We start from the raw sequence: 22,444 nt of genomic DNA, 5'->3' as shown, positions 1-22,444 counted from the left end.
GTGTTGGGGAAATGCTGATTTCTAATTTCCTAAAGACTTTTGTTAAAAAGCAGAAGACAGGCAGGCTAAAGAAGCCTAAAGCCAGACATGCCTTCAGGATCTCCAGCAGACTGTCAGCACTGATGGACACCTTCCAGAGAGCCCCGTGCTACCTGCCCTGGTTTTACAAGGTGTTTTAAGTATCTAATTGCCAGTGAAATCCCTCTGAGTTAGGCAGCCACTGATCATTAGGGACCTGGTCCCCAGATGCCCAACTCCCACACTGTGCTGTTATTTTAGCACTAGAATATCTACCCTTTTGGGGGTGATGATGGTTTAAGGTGTTTCTCTCCCAGGCTGCTCGCTGGGGACGTGGAAGGTGATTCCCTGTTCTCTCCACGCGCCAGCACCGGGGCAGACGAATCACCACAGACATGGCAGGAGGCCGGTGAAACCCCCGCCAAATCACCCTGTGACCGCCTGCAATAAAACCTCATCCTAAGATACAAAAACTAACTAAGCAAGAGGTTCCTGGTCTTCAAAAGAGATCGTTAAATTACTCCGTGACATTGTCAGCATTTATTTGGGCTAAGAGGTGGCTGAGTTTTTAGCAGCACATTCAAGTGATGATTTAGAGGAAAGATGATAGTCGACAAAAACCTGATTGGCACAGGAGGGCGGGCAGAGAGAACTCTGGTTTTGTCACACAGAGCCAGCTGAAATCCGTTAGGCTCCAGCTTTACAGCAAAACCCAGGAGCTTTTAAAATCAGTCGCAAAAGCTCCAGCACGAGCAGGATTTCCACCTCGAATGCTTAACAGAGACACAAAGAGCTCAAAATGCAGCTGAACTCAACAGCAAGCCCATGCAAGTCAAAGCTTAAATTTAGACTGATCAAGATAGGAATTTATGGAGGTTAATTGTGCTTTAACTTTCATTCAAGTAAAATCGGAATAAACTGGTTTTATACATGAATACCTGAAAGACTACTAAACTGGTTTTGATTAATATCAAGCTGAGCAAATTTGAATTTCAGTATATATTACAACCTTTACTCCAGGTGATAAAAATATTGGCTGCCACAGCTGCTTCCTTAAAACAGCGCCTCTAGAAGCAAGGGAAGACCAGCAGCGGTGGCTTTATGGTCTTAGAAGCATTCCGGTCACAGAAATACCCTGTTTCTGCGAAACTACAGGCTCAAATCCTGGGAGAGGTGCAAAGCAACTCTTCTTTTAGGTGCAGGTGAAGTCGATCACCCAATTTATGGGTAATATCTGCATGGGGGAGCTGTAAGACAGGGCTGCTCCTGCAGCGAGGGGCTGGCAGGAACACCACCAGGTTTAACAGAGGCAAACGCGATGTCCGGCTTGGGACCGCAGCCTGAGACGTGGAAATGTCAAGTTTTCCAACTCAGAAGTAGGAAAAGCCATGGGAGCAGGAAATTCTGCAGGACCCTGAAGTAGTAGCGATGGGTTTGGGAAAACCCGCAGAGAGCAATAAATTGCACAACAAATAAAATATTTGCTCAGCCAAAGTGGTTACCTCCTCTCGGGCGCTGCTGCAGCGCTTCACTTGTTACAGAGGTTAATAAATTGCATTGTGTGCACACGGAAGGTGCAAAGTGAGCGTCAGAGCGTTCCTTACCTACTACCTGGTGGAGGGGACAAACGCAGGAGCCTGTTGACTCGCCGCCGCAGGATGCTGAGCCCTCTGCCCCACAAAAGGGAATTCCACAGAAGCCACTGGTGGGCTAAAAACGCCAAATGCCAAATTAAAACATCTATTATTTTTAACATTGTCCCATGTTTAATAATTTATGCTGCCAGTCGTTGCTTTTCTAGCGCAGCTGCAACTGCTTCCCATGCCCAGGTCCTTGCGTTTGCTGTTCCCTCCGTGATATTTTTGACATACTGAGTTTATGCATCACCTTTCCCTTTACCATGTAAAACTGATGATTCAGCGTACCCATCAATTTGACTCAAAAGATAAGATCTAGACTTATGGATTTGTTGCAAGGCTTAAACTTAGCGAGACTTTTCTAATGCAGGTGGTAGGCATGGTAAGACAAATTTTATTTTTATCTTAAAAGGCAGAATTTTAAGGCTCCTGATCCATTACCCCTTGCTTGTTTTCCCAGTCCACGAGGTGGGACAGGATGACCACCGCTGGCATTTTATTGGTGTTTGCTCAGCCAGAACTTACTCAACCACTTCAGCAACAAACATCCACCACCTACAGCTACAACACCTCCTCAAACGCCAACCTCAGCCTAAACCACGGGTACCAGGGCTTTCCTAGGCTGGCTCAGCCCTGCCAAGCCCAGCCTGAGCCCGCCTTCCTCCCAGCATCACCGGCCTCCGCCTTGGGGACTCAGCACCACTGTCATCCCAGACACCTTCTGCTTTGCCCTCTGAGGGGCCCAGTTACTAAGGAAACCAACAGCAAGGATTAGCAACAGCTAAGCACAAAGTAAGTTTATAGGTGCCACAGTTTGGGAAATAAAGCCATTTGTGTGACACACGCAGATGGTGTGACTCAAAACCACAGCTCCCGTATTCTCTGTCCTATTTTTCCCCATTCTTTTCTGCATGAGAGGGGGTTTGTTCCAAGTGCAACACGGCTCTGGGGACAGGGGCACAAGCAGCAGCCACCAGTGACACTGCCCCATTTCCACAGCTTCTGCTGAGTCCTGTCCCTCACCCCCACCCAAAACAGCCACTTCAAGCCTCACCTGAACTACAGGGCTTGGCCCAAGACTTTTTCCTTAATTCTACTAAATTAACATTAATAGTTCGTTATGCCTGTGAATGCATCATCTAAATTAATTAATACTATAGTGTATATGAAAGCAGGCTTGGGTGCTAAACCGGCACTAGTGCCCCAAAGCAACAGACCCTCCCAACATCTCCAGCTCTGTCAGTCCTACCTCCATCCAACCCTCTTTCTGCTCCTCACCACCCATTTCTATCCCTTGCCAATGCCAAAAAATAAGCAGTTTGAGCAGTGTGAACCACACTGATTTAGCTACAAGTTCTTCATAACGTTATAAATAAAAGTACTTTTTATGATTAGGTCCTCAAGCCCTACACAAGAGTTTGGTGCTGCGAGGGAGAGAGGGGGGAAGGGGATTTCTGGCAGCACAGCCTTAAAGTGTTTGATCACCTTGGATATAGCAAATTCCCTTAACAAAAAGAATAAAAGCAGCTTTTAGTTTGAAGTATTTGCGAATAAAAAGGAGGATCCTGCCCCCATCTGGCCTCCCTGGAAGGAAGCAGCCCAAGGTGGAGCTGGAGCAAGAATTCCCTCATAGAAGCTTTGAAAGGGGATGCGAGGCCCAAGTCACTCTCTGCACTCAAAAACAGGTAATAATTCAGGTTTTGGATCAAGGTTTGACTGGCAGAAAAGTGGGGATAATTATAACCTCTCTGGAGCAGCTCCAGTCGTGTTATCGTTTGTTTGCGGGGTGCAGATGGGTCCAACTGTGCTGCACTAATGGGAACGCACAGGTCTCCCCATCTGCTGCCGTGGGGGAAGGGACCACAGGCCCCGCAGTAAACCTGTGCCCATTGCCGAAAACCAGGAAAGCAATTGTTTTATTTGCTCTGCCTCTATAAATCATTACCACATCACATATTCTGTATTACCTCACTCACATGCACATTTTTTTGCCTTATCCCAGGAGTCTCCTTAAATGCACCAGGAAAGGGAAGAATTAATGGTCTAAAGCCATGGTGGAAAGGCTGTTCTGCCTGGGTTCAGGCTGCTCTTGTCCACAGGATGGTGAAGACGAGCTGGTTCCTCTCTGCAGGAGTTTGACCTTTAGGGAACGGTCCCCAGAGCTGATCGAACAGCAGTTCAGCAGCGCAGGTCGCTGGAGGATTCTTGGTACAGATGTCTCGTGGGTGAGTGACGCCAGGATCCGCCGTCCGCAACCAGACTTGGCTTCATGCGGCCAGATCCAGCAAATAATCTTGGTATCAAAAATGTCCACATCACACCACTTGAAACCATTGTATCTCCATGTCTTACAGATATTAAAAAAATAATACAAAAGGGGTAATGTAAAAAAAGCACAGTTGCTCTAAAACTGTGTGGTTCTGAGTTTCCACCTGCAGCAGGTGAGAAACTTCAGAGCCAGCAGCTGACGTGTTTTGTGTAAGATCGGTTGTTTAAAGCACTTTGTCTCTTGCATAAAGAAGCGCAGGTTCGTATTATCTGCCAAGCTCCAGAGGTGCCAGTGGAGCGGAGACGTGCGGAGGAGGAAGACACACAAATATCTGGGGTCCTGAAAAGAGGCTCTTTGTGGTCTCAACACCCACCCAACACCACACAGCCGGGAAATGGTCAAAACGAGAAACCTCACCCAGCGCAGCAGCAGCACCAACCGATCCAGAACGTTCTGCGGGCTCCAGCAGCAGCACCAACCGATCCAGAACGTTCTGCGGGCTCCAGCAGCGGCACCAACCGATCCAGAACGTTCTGCGGGCTCCAGCAGCGGCACCAACCGATCCAGAACGTTCTGCGGGCTCCAGCAGCGGCACCAACCGATCCAGAACGTTCTGCGGGCTCCAGCAGCGGCACCAACCGATCCAGAACGTTCTGCGGGCTCCAGCAGCGGCACCAACCGATCCAGAACGTTCTGCGGGCTCCAGCAGCGGCACCAACCGATCCAGAACGTTCTGCGGGCTCCAGCAGCGGCACCAACCGATCCAGAACGTTCTGCGGGCTCCAGCAGCGGCACCAACCGATCCAGAACGTTCTGCGGGCTCCTCGTGGCACCTCGCTCCTCCTGAACAAGTGCCGGCACATGCACCTGGGACAATTAATTGCTTTCTTAACTCACAGCAGTTGTGGTTTCTCTGACACACGCAAGAGCTGCTCTGTGGAGAGAGAAAGCAGTTAAAAAGGGGCTTTGGCAAGCGGCTCTCCCTTGGTACAGTAACACACGCTTAGGAAAATTAATACTTCCCCTCACTTTGTTTCTTGAGGCACGTTTTAGGAAAAACGAGATATTGAAAGTTCCTCTGAAGACGGGCTATCAAGCGAAGCTCAAGGCTTCCCTTCATTTCCCAGCTGGCCTGTTTGTGGCACCATTAATATTAATATTATAATTAATAATAATTAACAGCACAGGACCTCCGGCACCTCGGTGCTAAAGAGCTTCTGCACATACTGATAGAAGCTGAACTGAGTATCTTCTAGAAGCACAACTAAAATGCAGCTACACTGGCAAAAGTTACTATGCTAAACACATTGAAAATTATGATTTTATATATATATATATCTATATATATATAAGCTTGAAAAACAAGTTGTTAAGCTTACTCTGACAACGGTACGGTGAGACTAAAATGAAGAAATTATGTGGCCAGCATAATACAAAGTTAGGTTTATTAGTTGCTTACACAGCTCTAAGGTGCATCCATGAATCCACGTCTCCAAGGTTTCCGTACGGGAATAACGGCGCGTCTGGCAGGATTCAGCACCACAAGGACCTCAAAAGCAAATCTTCAACAGTACCCGCGTTTATATGAAATCTTTATTTATTTACAACAAATTTAGACAATTTTCATTGTTACTTTTCCATCATCTGCATCTCTTCGCATGACCCCAAGAGTTTGCTTACATATATATACACACACATATATATATATTTGGAGGGAAAACCACCACCAACCTTCTAATTCTGAAAAGTCAGGGGTAAAAAGAACAAAAAAGGCAATAACAAGAATGAACTCTGAAGGTGTTGACTATTCTGTAGTTTTGCATCTAATTCAATGTCGTATTAAAGACCCATATTCAGAGAGAATGAATCAATGTAGATGTGCAACAAAAAAAATCAATGATATGACCTGTAATTTAAAAAGTGGTAATAGGATAAAAAAGTACTATATTATAATTAAAGAGAACACAGCAGTCTACCTTTCATACAGTCAAAAAGCCAAAAAGTAACAGCATTTTGAGTTGAAAAGTCTATTTACAGGTTCCGCCATGGCTGGTTGCAGCAGCTCTGGTGGATGCAGAAGTAAAACGGGCAGAGTTTAGCAGCAGCAAACCTTGATTTGTTGTGCGCAGTTAAAAAGAATAAAGGTATTTAATGCTAAAACCATACCCAAATAAAAACCTTCAGATATATTCATTTTTATGTATTTTTTACGGAGCAACGGGGTTATCTATAGACCAGGATTAGGCAGCACCAAAGGGACGTGAGGTGGGGAAAGGGTGCAAGGAACCAACAGTTTGGAGGAAGCCTGGACTAAACCAGAATCTCATAACGGTGTCTTATTTATTTTTAGACAAATCACGTTATATTTAATTGGATTCAGAAGAAAAACAAGAGCAGTTTTCAGTTGTAGCCAAGTCAAGAAATCTGAGTGAAGAGGTAGACGTGTGTCCCCAGGGAAAAAGCCCTTGGCCAGACGTGGCTGCAATGGGAGGCAGGGGGACAAAATGCCAGAAACAGCATTTTGTCATCGCTTACACCATCGTAACAGCTGGTAAATGCCTTTACCGATCCCTCAAAGCTCAGTCGACAACACCACCTGCCTCTGGATTAGAAGAAAAGCAATTCTCCAACAAAATTACCCCGTGGATACAAATATCGCGCCATTAGAAATAGAGCAACAAGCCCAAAATTCGTAGGCGCGGCATGAGGCTGTTGGGGTTGCAGAGCAACCGGCAACACACGTTTAGGACACTAAAACAATCATTTTGTTATCCAGCTTTGGTTTCATCTCTTTCACTCTCCAAGAAGCCACCTGTAACCCCCGCTCCCCAGGCACACTGGGAATTCAGCATTTCCTACAGGAAGAGAGCAGCTCGCCACTCATTTTCATTTCCATTCTCTTTAAAACCAGCCAACACCTACGTAGTAGCAAACTTCCCAAATGCCAAACAATCTCCCAACACAAACCCCACCATCACAGGTTCAGCAGGACAGCACGTTTCAGCCCAATGATGCCTCCACAAGCTCATCCACGAGGTCAGAAATCATAGCTTTGCTTGGAAAGTTTCACCACAACACACACACACAAGGTTTAATGCAAACACTAACAGTTTTCATCTTAAACTAATAAGTACTGGTAGGTTTGCAAAAGTTATCAATTCTGATGTTATGTATAAATGTGCTGGTACACGGCTCCCCCCCAACAATTCCGGACCAAACTTGTGTTCCACCTCTTCAACAAGAACGAGAAGAATGGAACGAGTTCCCTTCAACTACAGGAAAATCACATTTTAAAAGCCAGGAAGGACAGAAAGAGGTAAGGGGGAAACAATTCAAGGAATGCTCTGGCAAAATTTCAGGAAAAAGTTACTAAATAGAATCATAATTAAGTGGACTTTATAATAAATAGCTTTATAAAAAGTTTTAGCTAAATTGCTTCGGTAAACATGCTTACATTTCGGCGCCAGAAGTGCTCAAGCCAGGAAACGCCAGCCCTCGCAAGTCTTGGTCTTAATTTGAAGCAGTAATTGTCTGTATTCTAGACTGCAATTTCGCTGTGGTATCCGTGTTAGCCATGTACCTTACGCATTTCCTTCAGAAATAAGGCAAACCTTTTAGAATGAGAATTACAAAATACAAGGGATCAAAAGTAATGACCCTGGTCGTACGATTAATGCGTGTACATGTGGGCTTTGTATTTGTAAAAACCAGTCACATACTACACTATAACTTAACTGTATCACTAGTGTACTCCTCTGAGAAGTTAATGCTCCAAGGATGGTAGGTGGTGAGTAGGATAACCCATTATCTGGCACAGATGAGGGTCCTGGGCTCAGCTCAGCGCAGGACAGCGGCTGCAGGATTAAAGGGTTTGGAAAAGAACGTAGTGAGAAAGTGAAGGACGTGTTGAAAAGAGTCATGAAAACACCAGATAGACGCAGTTTAAACTGGATTGGTTACCACTCCTCTATCATACACTACCAGTTCTTCACTTGATTAGCCATAGAAGTGCTCAGGCACTGAGGGTTTTTGTTTTCCCTCTTTCAATCTCTCTGCAAGAGAATCCGGCTTTATTTGGCCCTTCTACCCCGCACAGTGTTTGATGCAGGAAGTATCTGGACAGGAGTAACACTGAGCTGATGATTTATGAAGGATGATTCATAACCTTCCAGGCAAAGCAGCACCTTCTAACCTAATTCAGTATCAGGTCCGTTTTCCGAATAGGAAAAGCTTAAAAAACCCCACCCGCCTTGTGTCCTTACTCACAAGAACACTGGCTGAGAAGGCTGAGGGTGGTACTGAGTACAATCCTGCAGCAGCAATAAAGGCGCCAGCCTGTTTGAAGTGAAGAACATTCTCAAAAAGAGCTTCTGAAAAATATAAAAATCAACCAGGAAAATCCCAGTAAGGCAAGAATATCATTTCTGCTTATGATTCTAAAGCGCGTGGTAAAAAAGTTGCAGTGGCAACTGCTTCTAATTTCTCGGTTTTGTATATTTCATATACTCACTGCAACAATTAGATTCAGGTCACATTTGTGTTAACAATACATATGACAACTATATGCAAAGACGTTTTTCTTTCTTAGTGCCGTTCTTCATGACATCAAATCGTTCTTGTCCTGTAATGCTCAAAGATGCACCACTTAAGGGCTTAATATTACATTCACCTGAAGGAGCTGAAAACTGTTCTTCAGGCATAATCAGTTTGATGAAGTTAATGTTCTACCAGCCAATTAAAAAGGAACTACTTGAGTGAGGTTATTGGATTGTTATTTAATTTAGTAATAATAATTCCTTATTGTTATTGGATTATTTAAGCAGAGTTCCTTGTAAAGAACTCCAGCGAACCCATCTGATACGGGGACACATTTCATCTTTCCCTTCACAAAGCTCCAGGATGTCTGATCAATGGAAAAGTGCTCGGAATGCAGAGCATAGAAAGAACTGTAACAAATACATTTATCATAAATCACGTTAAAACTGCTGTGTAGGAAGGGGAAAAATAGACATCTAAATATGTGTAAATGAATGTTTTTTTAGAAATTGACCTATTTTAAGGAAAATGGAGATTGTAGCACAGGAAGAAAAAAGGCTGACTGGATGAGCTGTAGGCACTTGAGCTGCACGGGCTGTAGGATGTGCCCGTCAGGTACGTTTAACATTCACACACACAGAGAACACACAGGGAAACAGCTCCTAAGCCTCCCTGGAAAATTAAATCAAATTAAATTAAATTAAACCAGGTAGATCCCTCTTCACATTTTCCCAGTTCTATATTCTACCTTCCCTCACAAATAGAAACCTCCCTGATTTTCAGGTCACAGACGCAGCGTATTATAGAGATGATTTACCAAGTTTATTATCTGCTAAACCAAAAGAAACACTTGAAGTATTAGATTGTTGAAACATGAGTTACTACTATATATTTTTGCTAGTAAAGTGGCATTCTGCGGCATCAACTTAAATAACCGTTTTTAAAGACCCCTCCCGCTTTCGGTATAATATCCTAAGAACCAATTTCCGAAGAACAAAGGCAAAGTAACGTGAAGCTTTAGCTGGCAGCCAAGGGAACGCAGCACCGGGGGTGAGAACACAACGGAACACCAAGCGAGGTCGTGACTCACGTTCAGACAATCACTTCCAAACAACAACCGAGGGAAGGCGAGAGCAGCAGCGATGCAAAGTTAACTTTGCTGCGGACAGAGTGGGGAGAAAAACAGGCATTGTCCTACAGAGAAAAGAAAACAAGCTGTAAACAAGCAGCACAGACACAAAGGGCTTGTGTGTTCAGAACTCTGTCTGCTCTTCTCCAGCTCTGCTACGCGACTACAGTTAAAAGCCTTTCTAACATTGCACAAAAGGTGTGCAGGACAGGACGTCACAGCCACACCACTCCCACGAGGGTGAATACTTGTATATTCTAATGTTCATCTCATCAGTATCGGAGCACACAGTTGTTCTCATGAAAGACCTGCAGGCAGACAAACTTTCGCACAAAAGCTGTGACAGACGGACGATGCGATTCCGCTTTCCTGGCCTGAAAAGCACCATCACACCAGCCACTCAAGGGGAGAATTTGGAATCGTCACCAAACGATTTAATTTTTGGATTAAACGCTCTTTAGGGCACAAAAGACACGGTTATAACAGGCAGCTGCCGTGTGTGCGGTTATTCCTGACTCCCTACCAGGCCCTGTTGCCGCTTGTGGAACAAAGATGAAGCGAACCATGTATTATCTTAAACGCCACAGAAATGGAAGCGGTCAGGATACTCAGAGGGAAAAAGAGTAAACATCAGTTTAGGGATGTGCAAACACAAGGTACCTGGTTGCAACATAAACCATACCTGGAAAAAACTACCACACTCCCATTATATGGACATACCAAGTCCTTCCAACATAAGTGAGGGACTAAGCAGCAAATTTCACCAAGCAGCAGATAGCAGAATACTGCTCTGTGATTTTTCTTTCCTTAACAAGAAAAACACATTTTCATAAAAACAAACAAAACTCCATCACACACAACCTGTGCGGATCCAGGCAATAGAGTGCAGTGTTCAACACTACCAAAGCCAATGTTTTAATGGCATGAAAGGGAAGACATAAGACTCAAAAACCAAACACTTCAGTTTAGAAGCAAATCTGCTTTTTCTTTTTTAAAACTAGAAAACATACAATTTCATTGCATATGCGAGTGTGCACAGAGCTTGTTTCTTGCAGATATTATCAGATAAACCGAGAAAGTCTTTGCATTAAACCGTTATTTCTTCAAACATTCATACATTTTGCAATACACCAGTTAAATACCGATATCTATGTGCATGCACTATAAATATATGCATGTACACATTAAAATGTTTAACAAAGACAGCAGACTCCCTAGGCAGTGGGCATCAGAGATACCAAAAATAGATTAAAAAGTTAAATTCTTCACCTGCCTTTGTTAAATACAGACTTTTGAATCTCTTCCCTTCCTTCCCCACACGGTGCCCAGAGAAGCGGGCGAACGGGAGGGCAGGCGCGCTGGGATCATCCCGTCACCGAAGAGAAGCACCTTACAAAGCTCAGATTACGCTTTTTCTTTAAAATGTCCTTTCCACCATTATCGGATGCACGAGCTAAGAAGGGGAAGGGCATTTTAAACAAGTTTTACTTCTTTTTGCTCTAATCCTCAAACATCCACCTCCCAACACAAAAGCCTACGGTTAAGGCTACGTACACTTTCCAAACACAGCGAGCGTTTCACCCCGCCGAGAAGCCTGTATCTGTGTCCTTTAGCAGGGAAATTCTGGCCAGGTTCTGCGCGGGACACCCGTCCCGTAGGTGCTACAGTAAGAAAAGCTCCTCGCACAGGGTTCTGCTGCTTCTGTACGACTCACCCGGGGGCCACGCACGGGAGCGCTGTTTGCGAGAAGCGCTGCCCTGGAACTTCTGTGGGAACACAATCCAGGGGTCACTTACAGCTTTTCAAGTAGTGTCATTGGTTTCATCCCCCATGCCAGTTCCATCTACTGCATATAGATATATATACATTTATGCTATCAAAGAGAAGTGTGCCTTCCTCTGAAAACCACTTACGCAGAGTATGACTTTTTTGTAAGGTTCCAGTGGGACTTTAACAGGTACTTTTGTGCCTCTTCTTTGGTTAAGAAAAAAAAGAATGACATTTTTCCCTTTATGGCAGCTAAAGGTACTTGTACTAGACTGGAATCATAAATGAACTGTACTGCCAAAAAAGAAAAGCAGTACCATAGGACAGCATGACATGCACTTTTTGGAATCACCTCATCCAATGATGACTGCAATTAAAAAAAAAAAAAAAAAAAAAAATCCATTTAATTTTAAACTCTTTGGCAAATATTTACTGTTTGCCAACACTGTAATTTGAAGCTCAATCCATTCTGGCATCCCTAACTGAAAACCAGGTGAGAAACAAGCAACAGTCTGAAGAGAGAGTTTGCTTTATACAGTCGTGATGGACGTTACAGCCACACGGATAACAAAGGAAAGTGCTGACACGTTGGCGATGTCAAATGTTAGTATTACTGTTGACATACTGATTCAGCTTTACACACTGGTCTGAACAGATTGCAATTAACCTAAAATTGAGGTATAAATATACACAGATATGTACAGTACACATACAGGAAAATATTTTTGCATTTGTAACATCAGTAACCTTAAAAATACTGGAAAGTTGATACCTATGCCATTGATTTGTTTGCTAATTTACTGGAATAATGAAGCCAACATCTTCAACTAGAGAGGACTACAATGGAATAATAAAACGCAAAATTAAAAGCTTCTTCCTCTCACTTCATCTTCACCACGTTCAACACTGGACTGTTCTGAGTGGCTGTATCTTGAAAAGGAGGTTGATCACAGCTTTGAAACGCATCCTCAGGAGGAAAACAAACAGGAAACCAAAGTGGAGCCGCAATTGCGTCTTTCTTTTTGCTGAATGGTCTTCATTTATATACACGTAGGTGTGTGTGCATCTATGTAGAAAATAAAGTTGAAATCAGTTCGGTATAAATACATCTAACCCATTAATTCTGCCACCGTGAAGGTAAGCATGGGTACAGCTCTTCTGAAGCAATGTCTGTGCAAAGAGGTCATTAAAAATCATCTGATCTTAAGTCTTGACATCATCCATTCCAGTCCTTGGCACAGTCTGCAAACAAAAGAGAGAATTTTTAAGGAATACATGCGCTTCTCAGGGTAACTTCAAAGATAATTTCATGGCACCAATTTAATTTCTTCTTGCAAACTCTGTAATTCTAACTGAAGGAATCATTTCCAGAAACAATTCACCCCAAGAGCAGCATTTCTCAGATCTTATTATGCAATATACAGGGCAGAGTCTTCAGATCCCAGCACTTCAACACATACGCTGAAGTTATCTCTAATTGTGATTATTCTGAATAAACCAGAAGAGACTTTGGGTTGTTCCCACTCCCGCCCTCATTAGGCCCAAATCATACAAGGTTTTCTCACAGGGAGGTGAGGCTGCAGGTTTGATGTGAAAGTTGGTTTTCAGATCACACTGATCCTAAGTCAGTATGTTCTGAGCCCAAAGTGGAAGATTACTGTTGCCAGGGGAGGATTGTGTGTTCAGACCAAACACCACAAGAAAAATACCAAAATAATTCAGGCTTTCCCTCCTAGAGACAATAACTCTTACCCCTCTCCAGTTAGAGCACAGCACGCCTGAATGTGCCACTGGTGATCCTTAATTGAAGTCAGCTTCAGAAACTGAGAGATTTCAGCTACTGTCATACACTCTTTAACGTCTTGCTTGTTAGCAAAGATCAGCAAACCCGCTTTTTTTAAGTCCTAGGGAGAAAGAAGTCAAAAGAAGACGATAACAAACCAGCACTTGGAGGCAAAAGATGTCATACCAAAGTAGAGAACCTTAAGCCCCAGCAAAAAAACCTCAACCCTAAAACGCTGCAGGCAGATTGACAGGCAACTTCAGAAAATCCTTTAATTCCACAGACCAAACGTCCAGTTTTTGCCTGGGAGGATCTGTAAAACCACGTGCAGTATTTTTGCTGTGCCATACGAGGATCAGAGGACCCTGTGTCCGTGTGTGTGCAGGTTGGGAACACCACACACCTCCCAGTCAAGGCCTCATGTTTAACCCTGAGCTTGCAGCTCATTCCTGTCTGGGCATCCAAACCCAGCATGGCCTTGTCCTGAGCCTGGCTTTAGAACCAAGGGACAGACATCTACATGAACCAGCACAGCACAATAAACTTCTTTGTAAGGCCCGTGCAATATTTAAAACATCAGTACTAACACTTCAGAGCACAGCAGCTCTTGGGGCAAGCTTATTTTATCTCAAGCTGCTCAGAATTACACCAGTACAGGCACATATTACTGAACATCTTCCAAAAGTAAAGAAATCTTCCCAGGAATCCAAGACAGCTCGTTCACTTAAGCGCCTATCACACACGCCGATTTTTACAAGCAACAAAATTAATTCCCAAACTATCTGCTGGTCCAGAAAATTGTTGGAACTGACCTAAGCAACTCAATTGTGCCTTAACAAAAAAATCAATTGAACCGGTTAGCAGAAATAAAAGATCTTCAAGGACTATAAGGAAAAGCTATTCTAAATAAACACTTGACTTTCATTTCAGCTTATAGGTATTGTTGCCCTTTTCAAACGTCATTGTGTCTGGAGATTTAGCAGAATATACTGAAAACATCCTGTTGTAAAACAATGGGCATATTTACTGTTAGGTGGGTGCTTTCGGAGCACAGAAACAGTCTCCCAACACGAAGCAAGGGCATTCATTGTGCTTGGAGCTCCAGACTTCCTTCATTTCAAATGCGGTTTGTTAACAATTGCTGCATCTTCTCTTATAGATTACAAAACAGAAGATGCAATTTTGTTTAGCGACTGCAACAGACTGAAGAGTACATCTCTGAAATTCTGACAATGGTAGCGGTTTCCCCGTGCCACGTTTAACAGCCCACCACAACCAAGAAAGCCAGACCTACTTTATTAGAATCTATTAAACATAATTTAAACATAAAAAATTAGAAATTCAAGATGCTAGGCAAAGCACTTGTTTCATCTCAAAAGCTTTAGCTTACCATGATCACTCAAAGGAAATACACAGGCAGCCTTTGCCCTCCCTGTAGTCATCTACTAAACAGTGGCTATAGTTTATATACAGACGTAATTTTTTGGGGTATAATGCCATTAATTTTATGCATATCTTTGTATTCTGACACTTAAATTGGGAAACTCTGTGGCATCTCATACAAACTGATCCAGTTTGCATTAAACTTGTCTCACGAGTCCCTGCAGTAGTCCGGTTTATCTAAACACATCTTTAGTCAAAATCAGGGCGCAGGTCTTGCTGCACTTCATAGGGAGACTAAAACCTTTGGGACATTCAGGTCATGTAGCTCCTTGGCTTATACGGCCGTCCAGTATTTCTGAATCAGACCCAGATGGCCCAGTTTTAGACTTGACATAAGGCTCAATTTTAAAGAGGCTCTTAACAAGATAGCAAATGATACTCGCATTCTGTAATTCCGAGTACAAATAGAGTTACGGCTGCAGTAGCCACAGGCAGTCCATTTCTGCAGTGTTATAGTGGTTGCCCTAAGACATATCATTAAGGCTGTATCTGTTTCACTGTGAAAACAGAGAACACCAAGCAACCACAAAGCTACCAAAACCAGTAATTAACTTGTGGGAAGAAACAACATTTTTAAAAACCCATCTCATTCGGATATCAACATGGATTGAAGCATAAAAACCACAAAAATAATTTCTAGGTCCTAATTTCTGTTTCACTGAAGCACTCCAAAGTTGAAAAACAACTTTTGTGAGAGTACTGTTCAGTAACTTGGTATTGATTTACAGCTTTATGAGGAACTTCAGAAAAGACAGAGGCTCCAGCAGGACAGGGCGGCTCTGATGCCGTACGGGAGAACGGGACTGGAGGTGTCTGCCTGGGGCCTCTCTCCATCCTGGTCCGGCTCCAGTTCCCAGGCGTGAGTGGAGCTTCCACACACAGCGTGTAAACCTGCTTCCCTTAACACGTACCACCCACATTTTACCCACAATAAATATTAAACCAGAGAAACCATAGCGTTTACTCACCTCATGTGCTAACATTTTATACAGTTCCTCTTTAGTCACAGAAATTCTCTCTCTGTCTGTGCTGTCCACAACCACTATCACAAACTTTAAAAAGGGAGAAGATAACAGTCAGAGAACAAATCCTATCCTTCTTGCCACACGCTCATCAGCAGAGCAGATTACTGTTCCCGCCACATTACCCAGACACTCAGCCGCATTATCAGAGCATCCTATTCCAGACACACTTTCCCCACTGCTGGTATGGTTTACAATTTATGCTGTGGTTTGTTTTTAAAGCTCTGACACATCTTTTGACTTTTTGTTTCACGTTTGCAAGTGAAAAATTTACATTGAAGCAAGTGTTTCTCTGTAATCGCGGATCGCTTTTTGTTCTTTGCTTAGCATAACTGAGGTAGGACACAGATCCCTCAAAGAATATGTGGCAGCCTTAAAAAGGTAAATTGAGGGCTTTCTCCCTCTACTTTACATACTAACATGCAGATAGGTATTTGCAAGGGATTTAAAAAAACCCATAAGCTCCACACTTCAAGAGCGTCCGTGCAGATACACATCACAGCATCTTTTAGGGGAAGCACAGGAGAACAAATTAATTATTATAAAAAATAACTTTTTTAAAAGCCACATTTGATAACACATAAGTAACCCTGACTCATATCATTATTTTGATCAAGTTCATATATGTGCTGCAACTTCATTGCTAATGAGTTCCGAAAATTTTTGTGGGTGCTTAAGTAAATTCAATTGCTCCTGGAACCACAGAATCATTTTGGTTGGAGACCTTTAAATCATTGAGCCCAACTGTGCCGGGATTATGGGATATTGCAAGACAGAACTCCCACAGTCTTAGAGGGAAACTTCTGGGCTTTCAGACTTAGGCCCGAGGGGTTAAGACAGGTTTTAAAGTATCTGCTACAGGGGACATGTAAACATGGGGATGTGCAACACCAAGACAAATGGAAGCAGATCCCCAGACACAGAATCCTCACAAATAAGTTGTTTTTAATTGCAACTCCATATGACACACCTTACATACAAAATATAAAAGTGAATTACACCACGTCTTCCAGCCGGGCGCTCACACTCACCTCGGTGTTCGTGTAGTAGGTGTTCCAGGAAGAGCGCAGAGACTCCTGCCCTCCGATATCCCACATCAGAAAGCGCGTGTTGTTCACCACGATCTCCTCCACGTTGCTCCCGATGGTGGGTGAGGTGTGCACCACTTCGTTCATGGAGCTGCAAAGAGAGCGACTCGGTGAGGCGCTGCAAAAACGGTCCCCTTACCTGCGTTAATGAGCATTTTAGGACTTCGAACCGACTCACTTCTATAAAAACTAAAGTTGAGGGTTATCCCGAGGTAGCAAGCTTGGGGGGAGAATTGTAGCAAACACTCCTTATGCAGCAAATAGAGACAAGGTTTGATGGTGGAAGGCAAACAAAAATAAATAAGAATAGCAATAAAAAAGGACTAGGTGAACTTTATAATAATCAAATTATAGACTTGAGAGAGCATTAATGAAGAAAACCATATTCTAATTAATTAAATCATAAAGCTGAGAGAATATTTGCTTCAGAAGCTGTTTTAAGCGATCAGCTTTTCTTTTTCCAGGCTGACTTGGGCAAGCAGGGGAGAGAGCAGCTGTTTTGCTTCAAGAATGTGGTTAAGCCACAAGATTTCCAAAGCTGCAGAAAAACAACAACTCATCATCCAGCGCCACCAAACATAACACATCTCGGTCTCGTTCCAGTACAGGCCGCTGAGAACGTACTTTCTTCACAATTCAGTCACTTTCTGTCCAACCTTTCTTTTCTTTCCCCATAACTATGTTTTGGGGACAAATGCAGACATTAAATATTTTTAAAATAATCAGATACTTTAGAGATACAGAGTGCACCTTTGTCATTAAGACAACCAGTCTCCTATCAATAGTGACAAGCCAATGTGTACTCTGGGTACTCCTGAAGTTCTAATTATTTAAACTCTTATGATATGGGATACGCAAAAAAATTAAAAGCAGCTTCAAGGAAAACGTCAACCATTTTCAGAGAACTTAGTTATTTTTTCTGCTGATAATCCTCATATATTTTTTTCATTTCTTATGAACACTTTTTGAAGGCTTAGCAGAACTTTTAGTTACAGTGACAGTAATTTGAGACTTGTAACAGTGCTGGAATATTTGTTGAAGAGGATATAGAGAACCGAGGAGATAAAGGGACAGCCCAGTGTTCCGAAAAGGAATCCCAGTCACCCAGTGTCTTAGCAGCATATAACAAGAAACCTTCCCACCACACACATTTGAGGGAGGCTATAGAAGGGAAAGAGAAGAAGAAAGAACCATAAAATCAAGTTAAGGGTAAGAATGATATAAGATGATGCCTGTGGCTGATTTCATATTTAAAAAACAGGTTTTAGCAGAGCTCCTTTAACGCTTGGAAGAGACATATCCTGAATCCCCTTTCCATGGCTGAACCTGCAGCCTTTCACATTCCAGTTGTTGGCACCTCGCAGTTTGCAATACGACAGCTGGATTCTTCCCTCCTCCCCACTGAACCGAGATGAGCAGGGAGCCTAATGGCATTTCTAGACACCTGATCACAAAATCCTGCTGCTACCTGGGAGCAGGAGGGAGACACGAGTCCGAGAATGGGAAGAAATGAAGTGTCTGTGGAGCTGCCGTGATCTGTTAGAAGAATCACTGCTCCACCATGTGCTGTGACCGTCCACAACAAACTAACAGCCAGTGCACTAACCCACACTAGTGTTCCTGCTGGTTATCTCTGCCTGTCTCTAATGAAAACAGTTAAACATATTCACTCATGCTCAGAACACTGATCTGCCATGAAGAAATGGTAAGAAAAGGAATTGGGCCATGCAAAGATAGAAGTGCGGTTGAAGGAGAAGTCGAGCAGGACGCACACGGAGCTCTGCCAAAGCAGCAATCGGGGAAGGGGAATACAAGAAGAGAGGAGGGGAAGCTCTGTGGAGCTAAAAAGGGTATAAAGGAAAAGGAGACATACAGAGATTCACTGTACTGCAGGGAAAAGAAAACACTGAGACTGCAGAAACAAGAAGATGAGAAGAATCATGAGATGTTTGTAGAGGAACTGGAAAGAGGCAACACTAAAATGCACCGAGGACAGCCCTCGGTTGCAGCAGTTACTGGCCCGAAAAAATACTCTTAATTCTGTTATGCTTTTTAAAATCTCTCACTCCTGATCTAAATAGCATCCAGCTCCATCTTTTCACTTTCTCTGCAGAGTGTGCCAGGGCATAAGTGGCTGGAAACACTGCACAAGTTTCACCTTTCAGAAAGGGAAGAGCAGATCACAATTTTACAAAACCTAAACATATTTTAAGTGTAGGATTGGACCAGTATGGCCATATCACTTTACAGGAATTATTTCTGGTACTGACTCAGGAACACTTCCTAATACCAGACTACTACGTGTGAGAAATCGCAAAGCTGTTTCTATTACAAAGAGACCTTGAGTCACCTGTCCCACCTAGAAGCTGCTGAGTTGTGAACAAATTTGTACCTTTTTATCAAAATGCAGTGCATAACCACAGATACAAAGCACATACAAGTTTCACGTAAACCAGTAGCAAGGTTAACACAAGACAAACAAGTCAGTGCTGCTATTTATGAAAGGCAGAAGCTGCAGGAGAGCCTGGGCTGCCACCAGCCCAGAGCCGTGTTGTCCCAGGTTCAACCAGCACTCAGCCTTCCTCCCTCCTCCTCATCCTCGACCACAAATGACATGAAGGAGCATCTCGGCACATAGGACACGAATCATGGCAAGGAGAGGTCAGGCTTCGCTCTTCGCTACTCTCAGAACAACTTTTTCAGTATTTCCATGCTGTGGCATGCATCGGTTTAGCAGCACTGTCCTGTGGCTAACCCTCAATCTAATCATATTTTATGGAGCTGGCAGACAGCCTACACAGTAACACCAAAGACAACCGCGATTAAGTGGTAATAGGAATGTAATCTGATAAATAAAAGCTCAGAACAAAACATTACTCATATACCAGGCAAAATACAGACATTTCCAAACTCTAAATACCCACTGTCACCTATCCTGTAATCTTCACCTCAACGCTCTCAGAGTAAAAAACTAACAATGAACATAAGGACAAATCAGAGTAACATATGCAACGCACACCTTGAAATACAAGAAACATCACCTGCGATTCATACTTACAATTGATAAAGAATCGTGGTTTTTCCTGCGTTATCCAGACCCACAATGATTACTTTGTGCTCTGAAATGAAAATATCACCAGTAAGTCACATAGCTGACTTTGCTATCACAATAACAACTGTGCTACAAAACAAGGTTAGTGTTGCTTTTGAGGCTGATTTCCTAAGCAAAGTCTGCCCAACTTCAGGTGCCACATTTCACGGCCCGTACCTAGAAGTTTGTTTGTCTGTGCAGGTGCACAATTCTGTGGACTGCCCTGAGTAGGCGACTGTGAATTTCTCCCCATCTGCACATCTATAGGAACAATTTCTGGGAGATTACACATGGATTTTTTCCTTCTCTGAAGTGCCAGAACAATCTCATGCTGGGATCCTTTCCCAAGCTTCCACACATTTTTGCAGATAACAGACTGCAGCCATTCTCCAGGGCACACACTTACACATGTTAAATATTCATTTCCAAGGCCATACTTTTATTATGGCCCGCAACACCTTGATCTCTTTGCAAAGCGCTGTTAAAAACCACAACAACGCTGACTCGTACTGTAAGCAGGGTGACCCCCTTGTCCCCCTCAGTGTCCTCTTTAACTTTCCACAGGTTTGGAACCTGGAGAACAGATCTGCCTACAAATACCTTACCCAATTTAGTTTTAGATGAACCAACGAGGACTGCACAAAACTACTCTGACACATATGCAGACGCATTTTGGCGCCCGATGCCAGAATAAATTATTGTTTCTCTTTAGCACCTTCTTTCCTATACATCACAAAATTGAATTTGAATTCTACAGCTGGTGTTGTCAAGCACATTCAAATTTATGATTTGCAGGACGAGTGAGCACTGCCTTCTCTCAGCTATGTTACACAACTTTTACTTGCACAAAGAACCTTGGCCTCGACAGGGCTATTCTTGCCAGTAAAAGCTTTGTGAGAAGGGGCTTCCTTCCGCCCTCCCCAGTGGTCCACAAGAGCAACAAAAAGCCATTTTAAACCTGCCCAAGCTTCGTACGACCAGAGATCGATTCCTTCTGTTAGCAAAGCACACTGGCATTGATTTAGCACAGAGGAGAGGGGGGGGGGGGTCAGGGGTCAGGTAAGGGGGTTTTCTTGACTTTGATTTTATCAATATTGTGTGGTTTTGCAGAGTTGTCTGATATACCATCAAATATCAATTCCAGCTTTAATAACTTTGCATAACTGCACAATATTGTAAAAATATCAGCTTACCTGACCCCCCATAACTAGGAACTTTTGTTGCTGGTGGGATGTTGCCAGCATAGTGATGTTAGGGAACCAGCTGGAACAGCAAGGTCTGGGCTGGGGCTGGACGCTACAAGACAAAAATGTTTTGTTGGATTTGCACTAAGCATTAATGGGCATATAACTGGGACATTCAACATGCACGTGTGAGCGTAGCTGAGTTCACTCTAAATCAAATTTAAAAGACCTTATAAACACAGATGAGAGCGTCAGCATGTGTTTTATAGTTAAAGTTACAACTCTCCTTAAAGCCTCACTGTAAGGAGACAGGCGTTACAAATCCGAAGTTATTTATAACATTCGCTCCACAAACGAGCAATTTTGCCAGATATGGAAGTTTATCAATTAAAACCATCCATAAAACGTGCTCTGCAGACGACAGGATGGAACTACACACCACAAGGCAACACAGCTGTATGCTTTCGGCACACGTTAATAAATTCACATACACCAGTAAACGAGCTTTCCGATGACTCAGAGGAGGAAAAACAAGGTTTAAACCCCCAACTTTTCTGGCTTTTCAGCCTGTCCTCCCGGCTCCCCCCGCCGGCCGGGGCTGAGGAGGAGCCGCCACTCGCCCTCCCGCCCCGGGGCCGAAGCTGAACCGCTTGCCAAGGGCGATTCACCCGCCTCGGCCGCACCGAGGAGCGATCGCCCTCAGGCCCGGCGCCTCACACATCCCCGGGCCGCCGCTTCCACCCCCTTCCCGCTCACCCTGATGGTTGAACAGCCTCCATATCCTAGTGAAGAGGATCCCCATCCTCAGCTCCGGGCCTCGCCGTCTCCTCAGCGCCTACCGCGGGGTTAAACCCGCTCAAAGCCCGGCCCAGCGCCCGCTCTGCCGCCTGGGGCCTCGCCGGGCCTGCTCACGGGCGAACATCGCCGCCAACACCGCCGCTCACCCCCGGTTCCCTCTCCTCAGCGGAGCGGGGAGAGCGACGAGCCGCCTCCGACCCCGCGGCCACCGTAGGGACGGGGAAGGCGGGGGCGGACGCGTCGATGTGACGGGGTGAGGGAGGAGGAGCCGCCGCCATTACGCGGCTCCTGCCTCAGCGGACGGGTGCGCGGGCCGCTCGCCTTTGGCCCTACAGTCACCTCATAGTTTGTTTTTAAAGCACCCAGGCTCTCTAAAGATAGATTTCCCTGACCAAACGTGAGTTTTTTTTTTTTTAAATTATCACGTAATAAAATGTACACGCCCCTGTGTAATAGGCTGGAGACACGGTTTGTAGATGAGGTTCTTAGTAACACGTTAGTTTAACACTTGGACTCGAGCGTCTCTTCCCACCAAAACGATTCTATGTTTGTCCCTGACCAAAATACCACTTCATTTAACCCAGAAACACCGTTTTGTTACCTGCGAGCTGTTCAGCAGGGCTAATGCCCAGCACCACCTACATTTCAGCCTCAACACCTTCCTTAACATCCATACAAA

General features: G+C 44.0%; 1 protein-coding gene across 2 annotated transcripts; it reads right to left on the bottom strand.

Annotated features, from left to right (window-relative positions):
- Positions 1 to 9,323: 9,323 nt before the first annotated feature.
- On the bottom strand, positions 9,324 to 21,991 carry ARL5A (ARF like GTPase 5A). 2 transcript variants are annotated; one of them, XM_071810664.1, is made up of 7 exons: positions 21,724 to 21,990; positions 20,977 to 21,079; positions 19,751 to 19,811; positions 16,636 to 16,783; positions 15,551 to 15,634; positions 13,109 to 13,260; positions 9,324 to 12,598 (listed from the first exon to the last, which is right to left on the bottom strand). In XM_071810664.1, exons 4-7 carry the CDS (start codon positions 16,777 to 16,779, stop codon positions 12,550 to 12,552), a joined length of 429 nt encoding a protein of 142 aa, XP_071666765.1. In that variant the 5' UTR covers positions 16,780 to 16,783; positions 19,751 to 19,811; positions 20,977 to 21,079; positions 21,724 to 21,990; the 3' UTR covers positions 9,324 to 12,549. The 2 variants fall into 2 exon arrangements, with proteins under 2 accessions (XP_071666765.1, XP_065697151.1); XM_065841079.2 differs by lacking the exon at positions 20,977 to 21,079 and having other exon boundaries at positions 21,724 to 21,991.
- Between the last annotated feature and the right edge of the window lie 453 nt (positions 21,992 to 22,444).

Source organism: Patagioenas fasciata, chromosome 7 (assembly GCF_037038585.1).
Source record: "Patagioenas fasciata isolate bPatFas1 chromosome 7, bPatFas1.hap1, whole genome shotgun sequence".
Classification (NCBI taxonomy): Eukaryota; Metazoa; Chordata; class Aves; order Columbiformes; family Columbidae; genus Patagioenas; species Patagioenas fasciata.
The sequence above is the reverse complement of the archived record's forward strand: the minus strand, read 5'-3'. Positions and strand labels throughout refer to the sequence as shown.

What these genes read in the sequence shown, in the direction of transcription:
- ARL5A (XM_065841079.2), bottom strand. Translation starts at nt 21,769, where the DNA reads ATGGGGATCCTCTTCACTAGGATATGGAGGCTGTTCAACCATCAGG. An exon ending in ACCACGATTCTTTATCAATT is followed by an intron (nt 16,784 to 19,750) that starts GTAAGTATGAAT and finishes CTCTCTTTGCAG; the next exon opens with CTCCATGAACGAAGTGGTGC. An exon ending in CCTACTACACGAACACCGAG is followed by an intron (nt 15,635 to 16,635) that starts GTGAGTGTGAGC and finishes CCCTTTTTAAAG; the next exon opens with TTTGTGATAGTGGTTGTGGA.